This window comes from Saccopteryx leptura, chromosome 13, assembly GCF_036850995.1.
Source record: "Saccopteryx leptura isolate mSacLep1 chromosome 13, mSacLep1_pri_phased_curated, whole genome shotgun sequence".
NCBI lineage: Eukaryota > Metazoa > Chordata > Mammalia > Chiroptera > Emballonuridae > Saccopteryx > Saccopteryx leptura.
This window is the reverse complement of record NC_089515.1, coordinates 10,231,645-10,245,844: the sequence shown is the minus strand read 5'-3', so window position 1 is coordinate 10,245,844 and position 14,200 is coordinate 10,231,645. Positions and strand designations below refer to the sequence as shown.

At 40.9% G+C, this 14,200-nt stretch overlaps 1 protein-coding gene across 2 annotated transcripts in view; it reads left to right on the top strand.

Annotated features, from left to right (window-relative positions):
- The window catches only part of INPP5F (inositol polyphosphate-5-phosphatase F), an 82,714-nt gene that overhangs the window by 44,963 nt on the left and 23,551 nt on the right, over positions 1-14,200 (top strand). For both annotated transcript variants that reach the window (XM_066354753.1, XM_066354752.1), the window contains exons 4-12: positions 1,194-1,322; positions 1,543-1,710; positions 1,824-1,880; positions 4,089-4,287; positions 4,817-4,996; positions 6,619-6,686; positions 8,643-8,767; positions 9,940-10,017; positions 11,952-12,072. In XM_066354753.1, the coding sequence (XP_066210850.1) occupies positions 1,194-1,322; positions 1,543-1,710; positions 1,824-1,880; positions 4,089-4,287; positions 4,817-4,996; positions 6,619-6,686; positions 8,643-8,767; positions 9,940-10,017; positions 11,952-12,072 (1,125 nt within the window). The remainder of the gene's footprint in view (positions 1-1,193; positions 1,323-1,542; positions 1,711-1,823; positions 1,881-4,088; positions 4,288-4,816; positions 4,997-6,618; positions 6,687-8,642; positions 8,768-9,939; positions 10,018-11,951; positions 12,073-14,200) is intronic.

The window sequence follows — 14,200 nt, the reverse complement described above, 5'->3', positions numbered from 1 at the left end:
TTTATTATTTTTTTTTGTATTTTTCCGAAGCCAGAAACGGGGAGGCAGTCAGACAGACTCCTGCATGCACCTGGCCGGGATCCACCCGGCACGCCCACCAGGGGGCGATGCTCTGCCCATCTTGGGGCGTTGCTCTGCCACAATCAGAGCTGTTCCAGCGCCTGAGGCAGAGGCCACAGAGCCATCCTCAGCGCCCGGGCAAACCCTGCTCCAATGGAGCCCTGGCTGCGGGAGGGGAAGAGAGAGACAGACAGAGAGGAAGGACAGGGGGAGGGGTGGAGAAGCAGATGGGCACTTCTCCTGTGTGCCCTGGCCGGGAATCAAACCCGGGACTCCTGCACGCCAGGCCGACGCTCCACCACGAGCCAACCGGCCAGGGCCTAACCAGGTAGTTGTTTTTAGAACCTCTGTGCTCTTTCTGATATTAACATATCTACATCCTTTTCCTCACCTTTGCCAGTTGGTGTGCACGTTTCCTGCAGCCTCTACTGATGGCTTCTTCAAATTAAATCTCTGGATCCAAAGAGTATTTTTGTTGTTGTTGGTTTTGTTGGTGTGTGAGGGCAGGAGGAGGGGAGTGGTTGAAATGTCCAGCTTTTGAGACTCCCAGAAGACCAGACCTTTGCCATCTTCTGAACCAGAACACTCAATTAACCAGCAGGAATGAATATTTAGCACAAATAGCTGTAAAATAATGCCCCTGAAACATAGAAAGTGTATATTTTGCAATATTTTAAATTTTAGACAGCAGTTTTTAAAGCATTAACTGGAGCATTTTATTCTTCAGTTATATTAACTATAGTTATGATCCTAACCTGAATTTTCCACCCTCAAATCCTAAGTATATATCCTGTCCTGTATTCTTTGCTTATGCTTTACTGCAACTTTCTAATCATTGAAAGCACAGCTGTGTTTCCCAGTGTGAGTTGTCTACTTGGTCATTTTTCCAAGCCTCGAGGTTTACTTTTCTTTTTTGGCTTATTTTTTTACCGAGAGAGACAGACAGAAGGAAGGGAGAGAGATGAGAGGCACTGGGTCATAGCTGGGGCACTGTGTTGTTCACTGACTGCTGTTTGAGGGTTACTTTTAACCACAGTGCCTGAGCAGTAGCACCCACTTCTGTGCTCAGCCTTGAACATTCGACACGCGGGTATTAGTAATAATGGATTCTCTCTCTCTTCCTAATTATTTAGCTCTGTAAGAAGCATCATTTTGGAATTAACAAACCAGAGAAGATTATACCATCTCCTGATGACTCGAAGTTTTTACTGAAGACCTTTACGCATATTAAGTCCAATGTGTCTGCTCCTAATAAAAAGAAAGTAAGAGTTTAATTAATATGGGCATGGAATTCATTTTGATTAGTTTTAAATTGAGGGGTAATTTTCCTGCCTGTAAACTTATTTTCAAACCACTTGTTGTATTCCAGCACTGTCTCTGCATGTCCCTGAGTATCCCCACTTCCTTCCTAGGAAAGTGTGTGTTATCCACAAACTGCTTCACATGTAATTCCTGCAGTGACAGTAGATTCATGTTTTACAGGTTAAGGAAAGTAAAGAAAAGGAGAAGTTGGAGAGAAGATTACTGGAGGAGTTGCTGAAGATGTTCATGGACTCGGAATCCTTTTACTACAGCTTGTCCTACGACCTGACCAATTCAGTGCAAAGGCAAAGCGCTGCAGAGAAGGACCCCCGGCCCCTCTGGCAGAAGGTACCTCTCGCGGTTCAGAGCAGGCTCTACCCTCCAGAACAATTATGGACTCATTCTGCTTTATAGCAAAACTGAAACAAGTTTCTCAACTGTCTGTTCTCTACCTGTTCCAGGTTGATGACCGATTTTTTTGGAATAAATACATGATACAAGATCTAACTGAGATTGGTGTGAGTAGTTGTTTCTAAACTATTCTAAGATAATTATAGTTAAGCAAATATTTTTAGTGTTAAAATCAACTTAAAATATCACTGTAATGTTTTCCCCTACAGCATGGGTATCATTCATCCAGATGGGGAAACCAAGACATCTGGTATTTTAAGGAGTTCACAGTTCTGCTGCGTAGCTAAAGGCCTGTCCTTTTAGCAGGTTCCCATGGGATAGTAGTAATTTAAACCTGGGGAACTAATTTCCCCAGAGTTCCTATAGAAGAGGTATTTTGTTTACCCATTGGGAAGGTTGAAGCCCAGTTGTCCTTGAATGATACCAGGCCATTTAACTTTCCTGTTTCCTCATCTGGGAATTAGAGTAGACAATCTCCAAGGATATTCCAGTATTGCCAGTATTTGAATCAGGGAAGGCAGGGAATATGATGAGATTCCTTCTGACTTGTTGACTACTTTCTTCCTTTACTCTGTTACATCTGTTGGAGAATTATGACTGTCCAATGACAATTCATTTATTTACTTAATCAACAAGAATTTGTGTAAGGCCTGCTATGTGGCAGTTACTGTTTATGACACAACGTGGGCAAATAATTGATCAGGATCATCTTTATCTTTTTCTTAACCTTTCAAAAATTTTAAATCTTTTTTCTTCTATTTCTCTCCCATGGTGGGGGTTAGTATAAATGATTCTGACCATGTAGCAGTGCCTACCCACTACGTATCTATCATGTCTGTATTGAGAATAAGGCATAAAAATGGCCTCACCTCTTTTTATGATGCTGAAACTGTTACCACCACAACTCTGTGACGGGATAGCCATAAAAGATGTCTGTAATGAGTGTTTGCTCTGTTTGCTGACATATTGAGTTCTTTATGTTGCAGAGTTTTTTTTGCAGACACTTTGCATTGCCATTTAAAACTGATGGTTTGCAATAAAGGTGGCATTTGGCAACATACATTTCTCTGTTCCTGTCAAAAGTTTTGCATTTATTGTTAGAAGTAAAAAAATACAAAGAATGGGAGTGGTGATAAGAATAAGGAATGCATGTAGACCCGTCACTGTTTTCAGCCAGCGCTCTAGGACCCTGTCTGCAGCTCCATACAGCAGAACTGTGAGATAGCACCTGGAATCTGTGGTAGCAGGGGGTGTGGAGTTGATGCTGAGATCAGGGCTAGATAGAATGATGGAGATAGGAGAGAAAGTGGGACTAAGGACGACTCCCTGGAGAGCTCATTATTTATTATTCCTGCATACAGTCAGTGTGAAATCTCAGTATTCTTAGTCTGAAGACACAAGAGAGGACATCTCTATATTTAATTAATACTCTCCTAATTATGTTAAATGACTTAAAAATAAGATATTTATGGAAAGGAATTTTTATTTTGTTGTTCATTTACTACTTTTAGCTTGGCAAAGCAAGTATTTTTCTGTACTAGAAAATACAGTAGGGCCTGGCCTGTGGTGGTGCAGTGGATAAAGCATCGACCTGGAACGCTGAGGTCGCCGGTTCAAAACCCTGAGTTTGCCCGGTCAAGGCACATACAACAAGCAGCTACTATGAGTTGATGCTTTCTGCTCCTCCCTACCACCCTTTCTCTCTCTCTCTTTTTTTCTCTTTCTCATTTTCCTCTCTCTTAAAAAGAAAAATGGAATAGACCTCTGTTTCATAATAAAGTGATTAGAGTTGGTTGTATTTTATTAAAGGCTTAATACAAGTAGGAATTGAAAATCAATACTTAAGCTTTATTTTTCCTATACCAATAGGAGTGCTCATAATCCCTATATTTGTTAAATAGTTACTATAAGCAGGCACTTTACTAAACACTCTGTATATTTTACTCATTTAATCTTCACAGTAACCTTATGGAGTAGTAGTTTGTGCTGTTTTTCAAAGCAGAACATCCAGGCATTGGTGAGGTGCAGTGATTCAGCTGGTTGAGTTAAGGGTTTAGGGCTTGAATTTGTTCCCTGTTGGCCTACTCCTATGCTGTGGTCCCTCTCAGGCAACTCTTTTTTGAATGAGCCTTATAAAGAAAGGCTCTCTTCTCCACCTGTTCTCCCTCCCTCCATTCCTTTGTGTTCTTCAGTAAGCAGAGACTGTGGGTAAAGAGTAGAAGGTTTCTGCTTCTAATAAACTGACAAATATGTGCTGGCTACTGTTTGTTTAAGTACAGCCTAGAAACAACATGATGTTTCTATATTGTCTTCAGACACGAGATGTGGACTTCTGGATTATCCCCATTATCCAAGGTTTTGTGCAGATTGAAGAACTTGTGGTTAATTATAGTGAATCATCTGACGAAGAGAAAAGCAGCCCAGAGACCCCACCTCAGGAGGCCACCTGTGTGGATGACATTCACCCACGATTTCTGGTGGCTCTCATTTCCCGTCGCAGTCGGCACAGAGCAGGTGAATGGAGGGCTGTCAGAGCATGTAAATCAAATGCGGGTGAGAATGAAAAGCCTGCAGGGGTGCTGAAATGCTGATGACAGCATGGATTTGGAAACAGTTGGTTTCAAAGCGCTCGGTGACTGTGATGTGACTGTGGACCAATTATTGGAGAGAGTCAAATGGGGGGTGGGGTTAACAGAAGGACAAAGAAAGGAGGTATATATAAAAAGAGAGAAGTAGGTCCCTTGGGATAAGCTTCTGAAATAGCGATATTCCTCCTGATGGCTGCCTCATAGTACTAAATCCTTCCCGTGCGCTAGCGCCTCTGGGAAAACCCTTCGCTTTCAGTGCCCAGGAGCGATCTTAGCTTCAAATTGTAATAAAACAATGATGCATACCGTTATGATCTGGGTAAGTTGATACAGTTCTGCCTGGCAATTTCACATGAGATCCCCAAGGCTATTCTGAAAGAGAGAGATTTGGTTAAGAAGCATAATCTAGTCAGACTAAATTTTTAAAAAATATTGCTGTTTTCTGTTTTATTTAGGAATGCGCTATAAACGAAGAGGAGTGGATAAAAATGGAAATGTTGCAAATTATGTGGAGACTGAGCAGCTAATTCATGTTCATAATCATACCTTGTCATTTATTCAAACAAGAGGCTCTGTGCCGGTCTTTTGGAGCCAGGTTGGGTATCGATATAACCCAAGACCCCGGCTAGACAAGAGTAAGCATGTCAGTTATTTAGTTTGCAAATGATTTCAGATAGAGTATTAAAAAATATATATTAGATACTTTATAGCTTTGGATTTGTTTTGCCAGATACTTCATTCAAAACAATAAAATAGCCTGACCAGGCGGTGGCACAGTGGATAGAGTGTTGGACTGGGCCGTGGAGGACCTAGGTTCGAGACCCCGAGGTCACCAGCTTGAGCACGGGGTCATCTGGTTTGAGCAAGGCTCACCAGCTTGGACCCAAGGTCCCTGGCTCGAGCAAGGGGTTACTTAGTCTGTTGTAGCCCCCGGTCAAGGCACATATGAGAAAGCAGTGTGCCTTGAACAACTAAGGTGCCACAACGAAGAATTGATGCTTCTCATCTCTCTCCCTTTCTGTCTATCTGTCCCTCTCTCTGACTCTGTCTCAGTCACCCAAAAATAAATAAATAAATAAATAAATAAATAAATAAATAAATAAAAGAACTCATACAGTGAAATTTAGTAGAAAGTGATATAAACATAAGAATAATGATTGTTGTCAATTTAAGTAATTAAAAAAATTTTTAATTATTAAGTGAGAGTCAGGGAGGCAGAGACAGATTCCTGCATGCACCCCAACCAGGATCCACCCCGCAAGCTCCATACCAGGTTATGCTCTGCCTGTCTGGCTGCTGCTCTGTTGCTCAACAACTGAGCTATTTTAGGGCCTGAAGTAAGGCCATGGAGCCATCCTCAGCCCCTGGGGCCAACTTTGCTCGAACCATTGGAGCCATGGCTGTGGGAGGGGAAGAGAGAGAGAGAAAGAAGGGGGAAGGATGGAGAAGCAAGTAGTTCTTTCAGTACGCCCTGACCAGGAATCGAACCTGGGACTTCCACACGCTGGGCCAACACTCTACTGCTGAGCCAACTGGCCAGGGCCAATTCAAGTAATTTAACAATAAATAATTCCCCAACAATAGAATAAAACAGCTTATTTTAAACTTTAAATTATTGTTTTTTTGAAGAGTATTTTGTTGAATGTTTAATTTCGGAAAAGGTCAAATGAAGTCAATATTTTTAGAACCAGGAAATACCCTAAGATGGCATATAGGCATATACAAGATAAGATGCCTTTACTCCATGCCTCACTGGAAATGTTTGTTGTTGTTATTTTTTAATTATTCAGTATTTAAATTCTTTCAGTATTTTAACTTGAGCGCTGGAATAGCTAAGTCATGTCAAGCTAATGGATTGCTTACTGAATGAGGTTGATTTTTAAAATTGTTTACTGAATATTTTTCTCTCAAAACCTATATATCTGAGAATTTGGTAAAACTTCAGTTTTTAATATACTTGATTTAGAGGGGTTTTTATTCTTTTATAATAAACCACATGAAACCTTTTCTGACAAGTAGGCTAGCTGTACTAATAAATGTTTTTTATAATTTCACAGTTTGTACTTTATGTTTCAATTGGGAAAAAGATCAGAAATCTTTGCCTTAGTATTACATTTAAAAATATTGATTTTAGAAAATCTTAGTTACATTTGGGCTGTCAGTAAATTATTTAAAAGTAAGAGTAAAGATGGAATAGATATTGATTTCTGTCGTAAACATGGAAAGGAAAAGTAAACTTGGTATCACTTCTTTGTAGGTGAAAAGGAAACTGTTGCCTATTTCTGTGCCCATTTTGAAGAACAACTGAAAATTTACAGAAAACAGGTGGGTTTCTTTTTTTGTTTTGTTTTGTTTTTGTATTTTTCTGAAGTTGGAAACGGGGAGACAGTCAGACAGCCTCTGCATGCGCCTGACCGGGATCCACCCGGCATGCCCACCAGGGGGCCATGCTCTGCCCATCTTGGGGCGTCGCTCTGCCGCAATCAGAGCCATTCTAGCACCTGAGGCAGAGGCCACAGAGCCATCCTCAGCGCCCAGGCCAACTTTGCTCCAATGGAGCCTTGGCTGCGAGAGGGGAAGAGAGAGACAGAGAGGAAGGAGAGGGGGAGGGGTTGAGAAGTAGATGGGCACTTCTCCTGTGTGCCCTGACCGGGATTCGAACCAGAGACTCCTGCATGCCAGGCCAATGCTCTACCACTGAGCCAACCGGCCAGGGCCAACAGGTAGGTTTTGATCTGTAGTAGTAAATATTCTTTCATATTTAGAAGTGATTGTGTATTTGTTTCTTTAAATTTCATGAAAATAACAATGTACTATTCATTAAGCGAAATGGCATTTGTCATGAAGTTAAAGAACATATATAAGTTAAGATTATTTTTAATATTCTTTACAAAATATCATTGTCTGTTACTTTAGACCATTTTTAGATAAGAGATTAATCTACTATTAATTATTATGATTTAGGAAAAATGTGAAGAAATGAAAAGCATCTCTCAGTACTACGCATATAGTTCTACCTCAGACAGGGCACATATAGGAACAGATAGGTGTTCCTGTCCCTTTCTTCCTTCCTTTCTCTCTAAAATCAATAAACTAAAATAAATAAATTTTTATGTTGCCACATCTGTTTATCTTTTTCTTTTATTATTTATTGATTGCTTTGAGAGAGATTGAGAGAGAAAAGCATTCATTTGTTATTCCACTTAGTTGTGTATTCGTTGGTCGCTTCCCATTTGTGCCCTGATCAGGTATTGAACTTGAAACTCTGGTGTTTTGGGATGATGCTCTTGGCTGAGCTAACTGGCCATGGCTTATCTATTTCTTTATGCCCTCTTGTTTTTTATGTTATGCCAAGAAAGTCATGTTCCATTTTACATTATCCCAAAGTTTATTACAGCTTTTCTATAACTTGAAGAAAAAATACTTAGATTAATGCATCGAAAATTTCTTTTGTGTATGAGATGTAGGGAGCTAAAGTTTTTTTCTTCCTATATAGATAGATAATTATCTCAGTACCATTTATAGAATAGTCTGTATTTTTCCCAGAATCATATTGTTACCATATCTTAGATTTTTTAGTATACATAGGCCTGTTTCTAGGTCACCTGTTCTATTGAGTCACTCATTTCTACACTAGTACCACAGTTTTAATTGCCATAGATTTACAGTATGTTTTGCTCTTCAGTGGGATAAAGCCCTCTATCATTAGCTTTCAAAATTTTCCCACATATTTGCTCTTCTAGTGAACTTCAGAATTAAATTATCAAGTCCATAGAAAGATCCTGATCAATTTTGATTGGGATTATTGAGTATATAGATTAATCTGGGGAGACCTGACTTCTTCACAATATTGCCATCTAGCATGGTATGTCTCTTCATTTATTCAAGTGTTGTTTTATGTATTTCAGCAAAGTTATATAGAGTTTAACATGTAGATCTTGCATGTTTCCTTTAAAAGTATTCTAGATAGTTTAAAGTTTTGCAAACAAAAAAAAAGGTTTGCTATTATAAAGGACCTTGTTTTCATTATGTATTCTAATTGATTATTGCAAAGGTATAATGTATCCTATTAAAAAAAGCTTTTAATGCTATTGATTTAAGCAGTTCTCATAAACCTAAATGTAACAAATAAAAATTTAATTTTATAGGAAAAAATTGATGCTTGAGTGGATTGATTTATAAGCAGAGCTATAAAATATTTCTAAAACATAATTCCAAATAAGTCACTTTATGATTATAACATCTGATTAAACTGAATTTTTTTCCCCTTACTCTCTGCAGGTTATTGTTAACCTGGTTGACCAGACAGGAAGAGAGAAAATTATTGGGGATGCTTACCTAAAGCAGGTGTTGCTCTTTAACAACTCACTCCTCACTTATGTTTCATTTGACTTCCATGAGCACTGGTAAGAAGGCTTCCGGAGATGAGTTTTGATCAGTTCCAATGGTTGTGGTTGATGCTACCACAGGGACCTACGTTTCTCTTTATTGGGAAAAAAATCGTCGTCTTCTCTTCATTGGTGGAAAGAGGAGGAGTATGATTTGTTTATTTTAATTTTCATTTGGAAATTTTTTGGCTAAAAATTTAACTCAATTTTCCCTGAATTACTTATAGTCATTATGTTCCAAAACAACTCGGAGACTTAGAGATCCATTTTTCCTTTTATCATCCAACTACAGAATTTCTGGAGATTTCCCTTTCTGATTGAGCCTGAGCCTGGCAGAAGAAATAAGACCTCCTTAATAAAAGTCCTCCTGCTGGCTCATTTCATACCTATTAGTAGCACTCTTTTTCCCAATGGATAAACTTCTCTAGAATTTGTTCTGGAAAATCAATAGTTAGTGAACTATTTTGATGATAACTTTAACTTGTGTGTATTCTGAGAGCCAGGTTTATTGTCATGATTCTGTTCAAATGTGGGTTAATTTACCTAACTATTGAAAATCTGGTGGGGAGAGAAGCTTTTGAGCTTTGGCTACCTATACATTTATATACATTTTTTTTTGTATTTTTCTGAAGTGAGAAGTGGGGAGGCAAGAGAGACAGACTCCTGCATGCACCCGACCAGGATCCATATGGCATGCCCATTACGGGGTGATGCTCTGCCCATCTGGGGCGTCGCTCCATTGCAACTGGAGCCATTCTAGCGCCTGAGGCAGAGGCCATGGAGCCATCCTAAGCACTCAGGCCAACTTTGCTCCAATGGAACCCTGGCTGTGGGAGGGGAAAAGAGAGATAGAGAGAAAGGAGAGGGGGGAGGGTGGAGAAGCAGATGGGTACTTCTCCTGTGTGCCCTGGCCAGGAATCGAACCCGGGACTTCCACACACTGGGCTGACGCTCTACCACTGAGCCAACCAGTCAGGGCCTCATTTCAGTATATTTTTAAGTATCTTTTCTTTCATGCGGATTAGGTATAAGCATTTATATAATTGCCTATATAAAATATAATAGTGTTAATGTCATGAAATTAAAGTAATAATTTAATTTTTCCAAGCTACCTTAAATATTACATCTTAAGTTAAAAAAAAAAACACTATTATTAAAGTTTTTTTTCTTTCTTTTGGCTTGTATTTTAGCCGAGGCATGAAGTTTGAGAATGTTCAAACACTGACTGATGCCATTTATGACATTATTCTTGACATGAAATGGTGCTGGTACGTATTCCTTATTTCATAAGGAGTCAGTTTGATAACACTTGGGCTGTGAAATCATGTGTATTTGTTTAGTGCCATGAAGCATTAAAATAATAGCAGCAAGCTGAGAAAGCATTTGTTTTTCTTATTCCTGTTCTCCTTTTTAAGAGAGTATGAATCGCCAGGGTTAAATCAATTTTTTTTCCTTTTTATTATTTTTCTGAAGCTGGAAATGGGGAGGCAGTCAGACAGACTCCCACATGCGCCCTGACCGGGATCCACCCGGCGTGCCCACCAGAGGGTGATGCTCCGCCCATCCGGGGTGTCGCTTTGCCGCAACCAGAGCCATTCTAGCACCTGAAGCAGAGGCCATAGAGCCATCCTCAGCGCCCGGGCCAACCTTGCTCCAATGGAGCCTTGGCTGCGGGAGGGGAAGAGAGAGAGGAAGGAGAGGGGGAGGGATGGAGAAGCAGATGGGCGTTTCTCCTGTGTGCCCAGGCCCTGTCTGGGCCTGATGCTCCAGTTCTGAGCTATTTTTAGCACCTGAGGCTAATTTGCTCCAACAGAGCTATGCTCAGCACCCTGGGCCACGCTTGAACCAGTTGAGCCATGGGCTACAAGAGGGGAAGAGGGAGAGAAGGGGGACGGAGGAGGGAAGAAGCAGATGATCAGTTCTCCTGTGTGCCCTGACCAGAAATTGAACCTGGGACTTCCACACCCCAGGCCAACGCTCTACCACTGAGCCAACCAGCCAGGGCTGTTAAATCAATTTTTAAAAAAAGAGTGTTGCCTGACCAGGTGGTGCCGCAGTGGATAGAGCGTTGGACTGGGATGCAGAGGACCCAGATTTGAGACCCTGAGGTTGCCAGCTTGAGCGTGGGCTCATCTGGTTTGAGCAAAAGCCCACCAGCTTGAACCCAAGATCACTGGCTCAAGCAAGGGGTTACTCGGTCTGCTGTAGCCCTACGGTCAAGGCACATATGAGAAAGCAATCAATGAACAACTAAGGTGTCACAATGCGCAACGAAAAACTAATGATTGATGCTTCTCATCTCTTTGTTCCTGTCTGTCCCTGTCTATCCCTCACTCTGACTCTCTCTCTGTCTCTGTAAAAAAATTAAAAAATTAAAAAAAAAAAAAAAAGAAATTTTGATTGGACTTTCAGGCTACAGGTATCCAGAGAAATTAGATGAGCAAGGCATGCGGCACAACTCCTTACTGCAGAGGTCGGGAACCTTTTTGGCTGAGAGAGCCATGAACACCACATATTTTAAAATGTAATTCCTTGAGAGCCATACAACGACCCGTGTACATTACGCATTATCCAATAAAAATTTGGTGTTGTCCCATAGGACAGCTGTGATTGGCTCCAGCCACCTGCAACCATGAACATGAGTGGTAGGAAATGAACAGATTGTAATACATGAGAATGTTTTATATTTTTAACATTATTTTTTTTATTAAAGATTTGTCTGCGAGCCAGATTCAGCCATCAAAAGAGCCACATCTGGCTCGCGAGCCATAGGTTCCCAACCCCTGCCTTACTGGGTGGTAGAGTGAATGATCTGTTTAGGCTAGTTTCGATGCATTTCTACTTGGAGTCAAAAAGGAGGGACAGGATGGTGTTTTAAAGTGCCTTTTGGTTTTAAATGTGCAGAAAACCGTGTCTTTGGGTTGTGTCAGCTCTGCCTGGTAGTTGTATGGCTTGGGGCAAATGACTCTGCACCTCAATTTTTTTTCTTTTCCAAATGGGGATAGTAATATCTGCCTTGTTAAGTTATTGTATAATTTAAGTGTCTACAGAGGACTCAATAATGCCTGCCACATCATGGTATTCCAAGCAAACTGGCAGTCAGTGCTGCTGTTCTTATTCTTATGGTTCAAAGAATTGGGTTTTTGAAAAACATATTGAAGTATTACATATTGTGAAATAATCCCATACTATTTTTGAAAAGGGTTGACCAAGCTGGTGTAATTTGTAAACAAGAAGGGATTTTCCGAGTTAATTGCATGGACTGCCTGGATCGCACCAACGTGGTCCAAGCTGCTATCGCACGAGTGGTCATGGAACAGCAGGTAATTTGGAGTCTTGTGGATTGTAAATATTTATTAATTTTTCCAACTGTAAACAAACAAATCTTTGTTCTTTGGGACATTTATAGCATACAGACATCGTTGTTGCATTAAAACCTGGAAAGCACAACCTTCACTGGAAATAATTTGAATCAAGTGGCATTTTCTTAAGTACTCATTTAAAAAATATGAGGCCTGCCCTGGCTGGATAGCTCAGTTGGTTAGAACATCACCCTGGAGCACAAAGGGTGCCCATTTGATCCCTGGTCAGGGCACATACAGGAACAGATCAGTATTTCTGTTTCTCTCTCATGCCCTCCCTTCCTCTCTCTAAAATCAATAAAATAAACATTAAATGTGAAGCCCAACATTTTAGAATTTATTGGGTGGCACATCATTTATCTTTCCCCGTCATCTCTAAACCCTCCCTTCTGTATTTGGAGGTGAGATCTGTACATCTCATTCTGTTTGGCAGGCTGGCTCTGTGTCAGACCCTGCCCGATAGCGGGCACTAAAGGAAGGTCGTGAGGCTGGAGGAGGAAGAAGGAACAAGCCTTCTTTGCCTGTGTTCTGTTCCTATCAGCAGTGCCATTGCTGGGGCTGTTGGTTCCTTTGGCACCACAGAACCAGCCTTTTGCCTTTATGCCCCAGTCAGTGGAAACGTTCCTGTAGTCACCATGTCTATTACCCATGTGCCCTTTTAGAGCTTTTGGCCCTCCAACACTTGAGTAACGAATTCTGAAGGTGGAAGTTCCTAGCATGGTTTCTAGAGTTATGCTTTTATGATTTTATTTTATTTATTTATTTTTTTATAAATAAATTTTTATTTTAATGGGGTGACATCAATAAATCAGGGTAATTATACTCAAAGAAAACATTTCCAGGCTATCTTGTCATTTAGTTCTGTTGCATACCCATCACCCAAAGAGAGATCGCCCTCTGTCACCCTCTATCCAGTTCTCTCTGTACCCCTCCCCCTCCCCCCTCCCTCCTTCCCTCCCCCCACCCCCCGTAACCACCACACTCCTGTCCATGTCTCTTAGTCTCGCTTTTATGTCCCACCAATGTATGGAATCCTGCAGTTCTTGTTTTTTTCAGATTCACTTATTTCACTCTGCATAATGTTATCAAGATTCCACCATTCTGCTGTAAGTGATCCGATGTCATCATTTCTTCTAGCTGAATAGTATACCATGGTGTATATGTGTCCCATCTTCTTTATTCAGTCTTCTATTTTTTTTACAGTGATTAAAAGCCTTTAAGCAAACTCTTGGCCAATACAGCAAGAATCCATAAAAGAGTAGTGTCCTTAACATGTTCACCAAGTCCAAGTTGGCCCCATCACCATGCCAAATCCCTGAAAAATGCAACCCAACCACAGTTCAGTCTGTTAGGATATGATTTTTTTTTATAGAACCTAGTGACTATTCTTTGAGGATGTGAGTCAGTTCCTTTTTTTTTCCCTCTAGGTAAGAGGATGGGAGATAGTGAGGCAGACCCTTGCATGAGCCCCAGCTGGGATCCACCTGGCAACCCCTGTCTGGGCCTGATGCTCCAGTTCTGAGCTATTTTTAGCACCTGAGGCTGATTTGCTCCAACAGAGCTATCCTCAGCACCCTGGGCCACACTCGAACCAGTTGAGCCATGGGCTACAAGAGGGGAAGAGGGAGAGAGGGGGGACGGAGGAGGGAAGAAGCAGATGATCAGTTCTCCTGTGTACCCTGACCGGAAATTGAACCTGGGACTTCCACACGCCAAGCCAATGCTCTGTCCACTGAGCCACTGTTCAGGGCCTAAGTCTGTTCCTTTTAATGTGTCATTGAAGCAGTCAGGCGTTTGAGTTCAAGCCCTGGCTCTTACACATACTAGGTGTTGACCACATGCAAAGGACTTAACATCTCCTAATATCTGCCTCCTCATCTTTAAAATGGAGTAATAAGCATATTGATTGCAGAAGGTTGTTATGTGGGGATATTTCAAAATGAATATGAAGCGCTAAAATATCCCTTAATTTTTGTGAGCAGTGTATTGAAAAGTTCTTGGAACCCTAGCCCTAGCACAGTTAATTTTTCTTTTTGTATTTTTCTGAAGTGAGAAGCAGGGAGGTAAAGAGACAGACTCTTGCTTATGC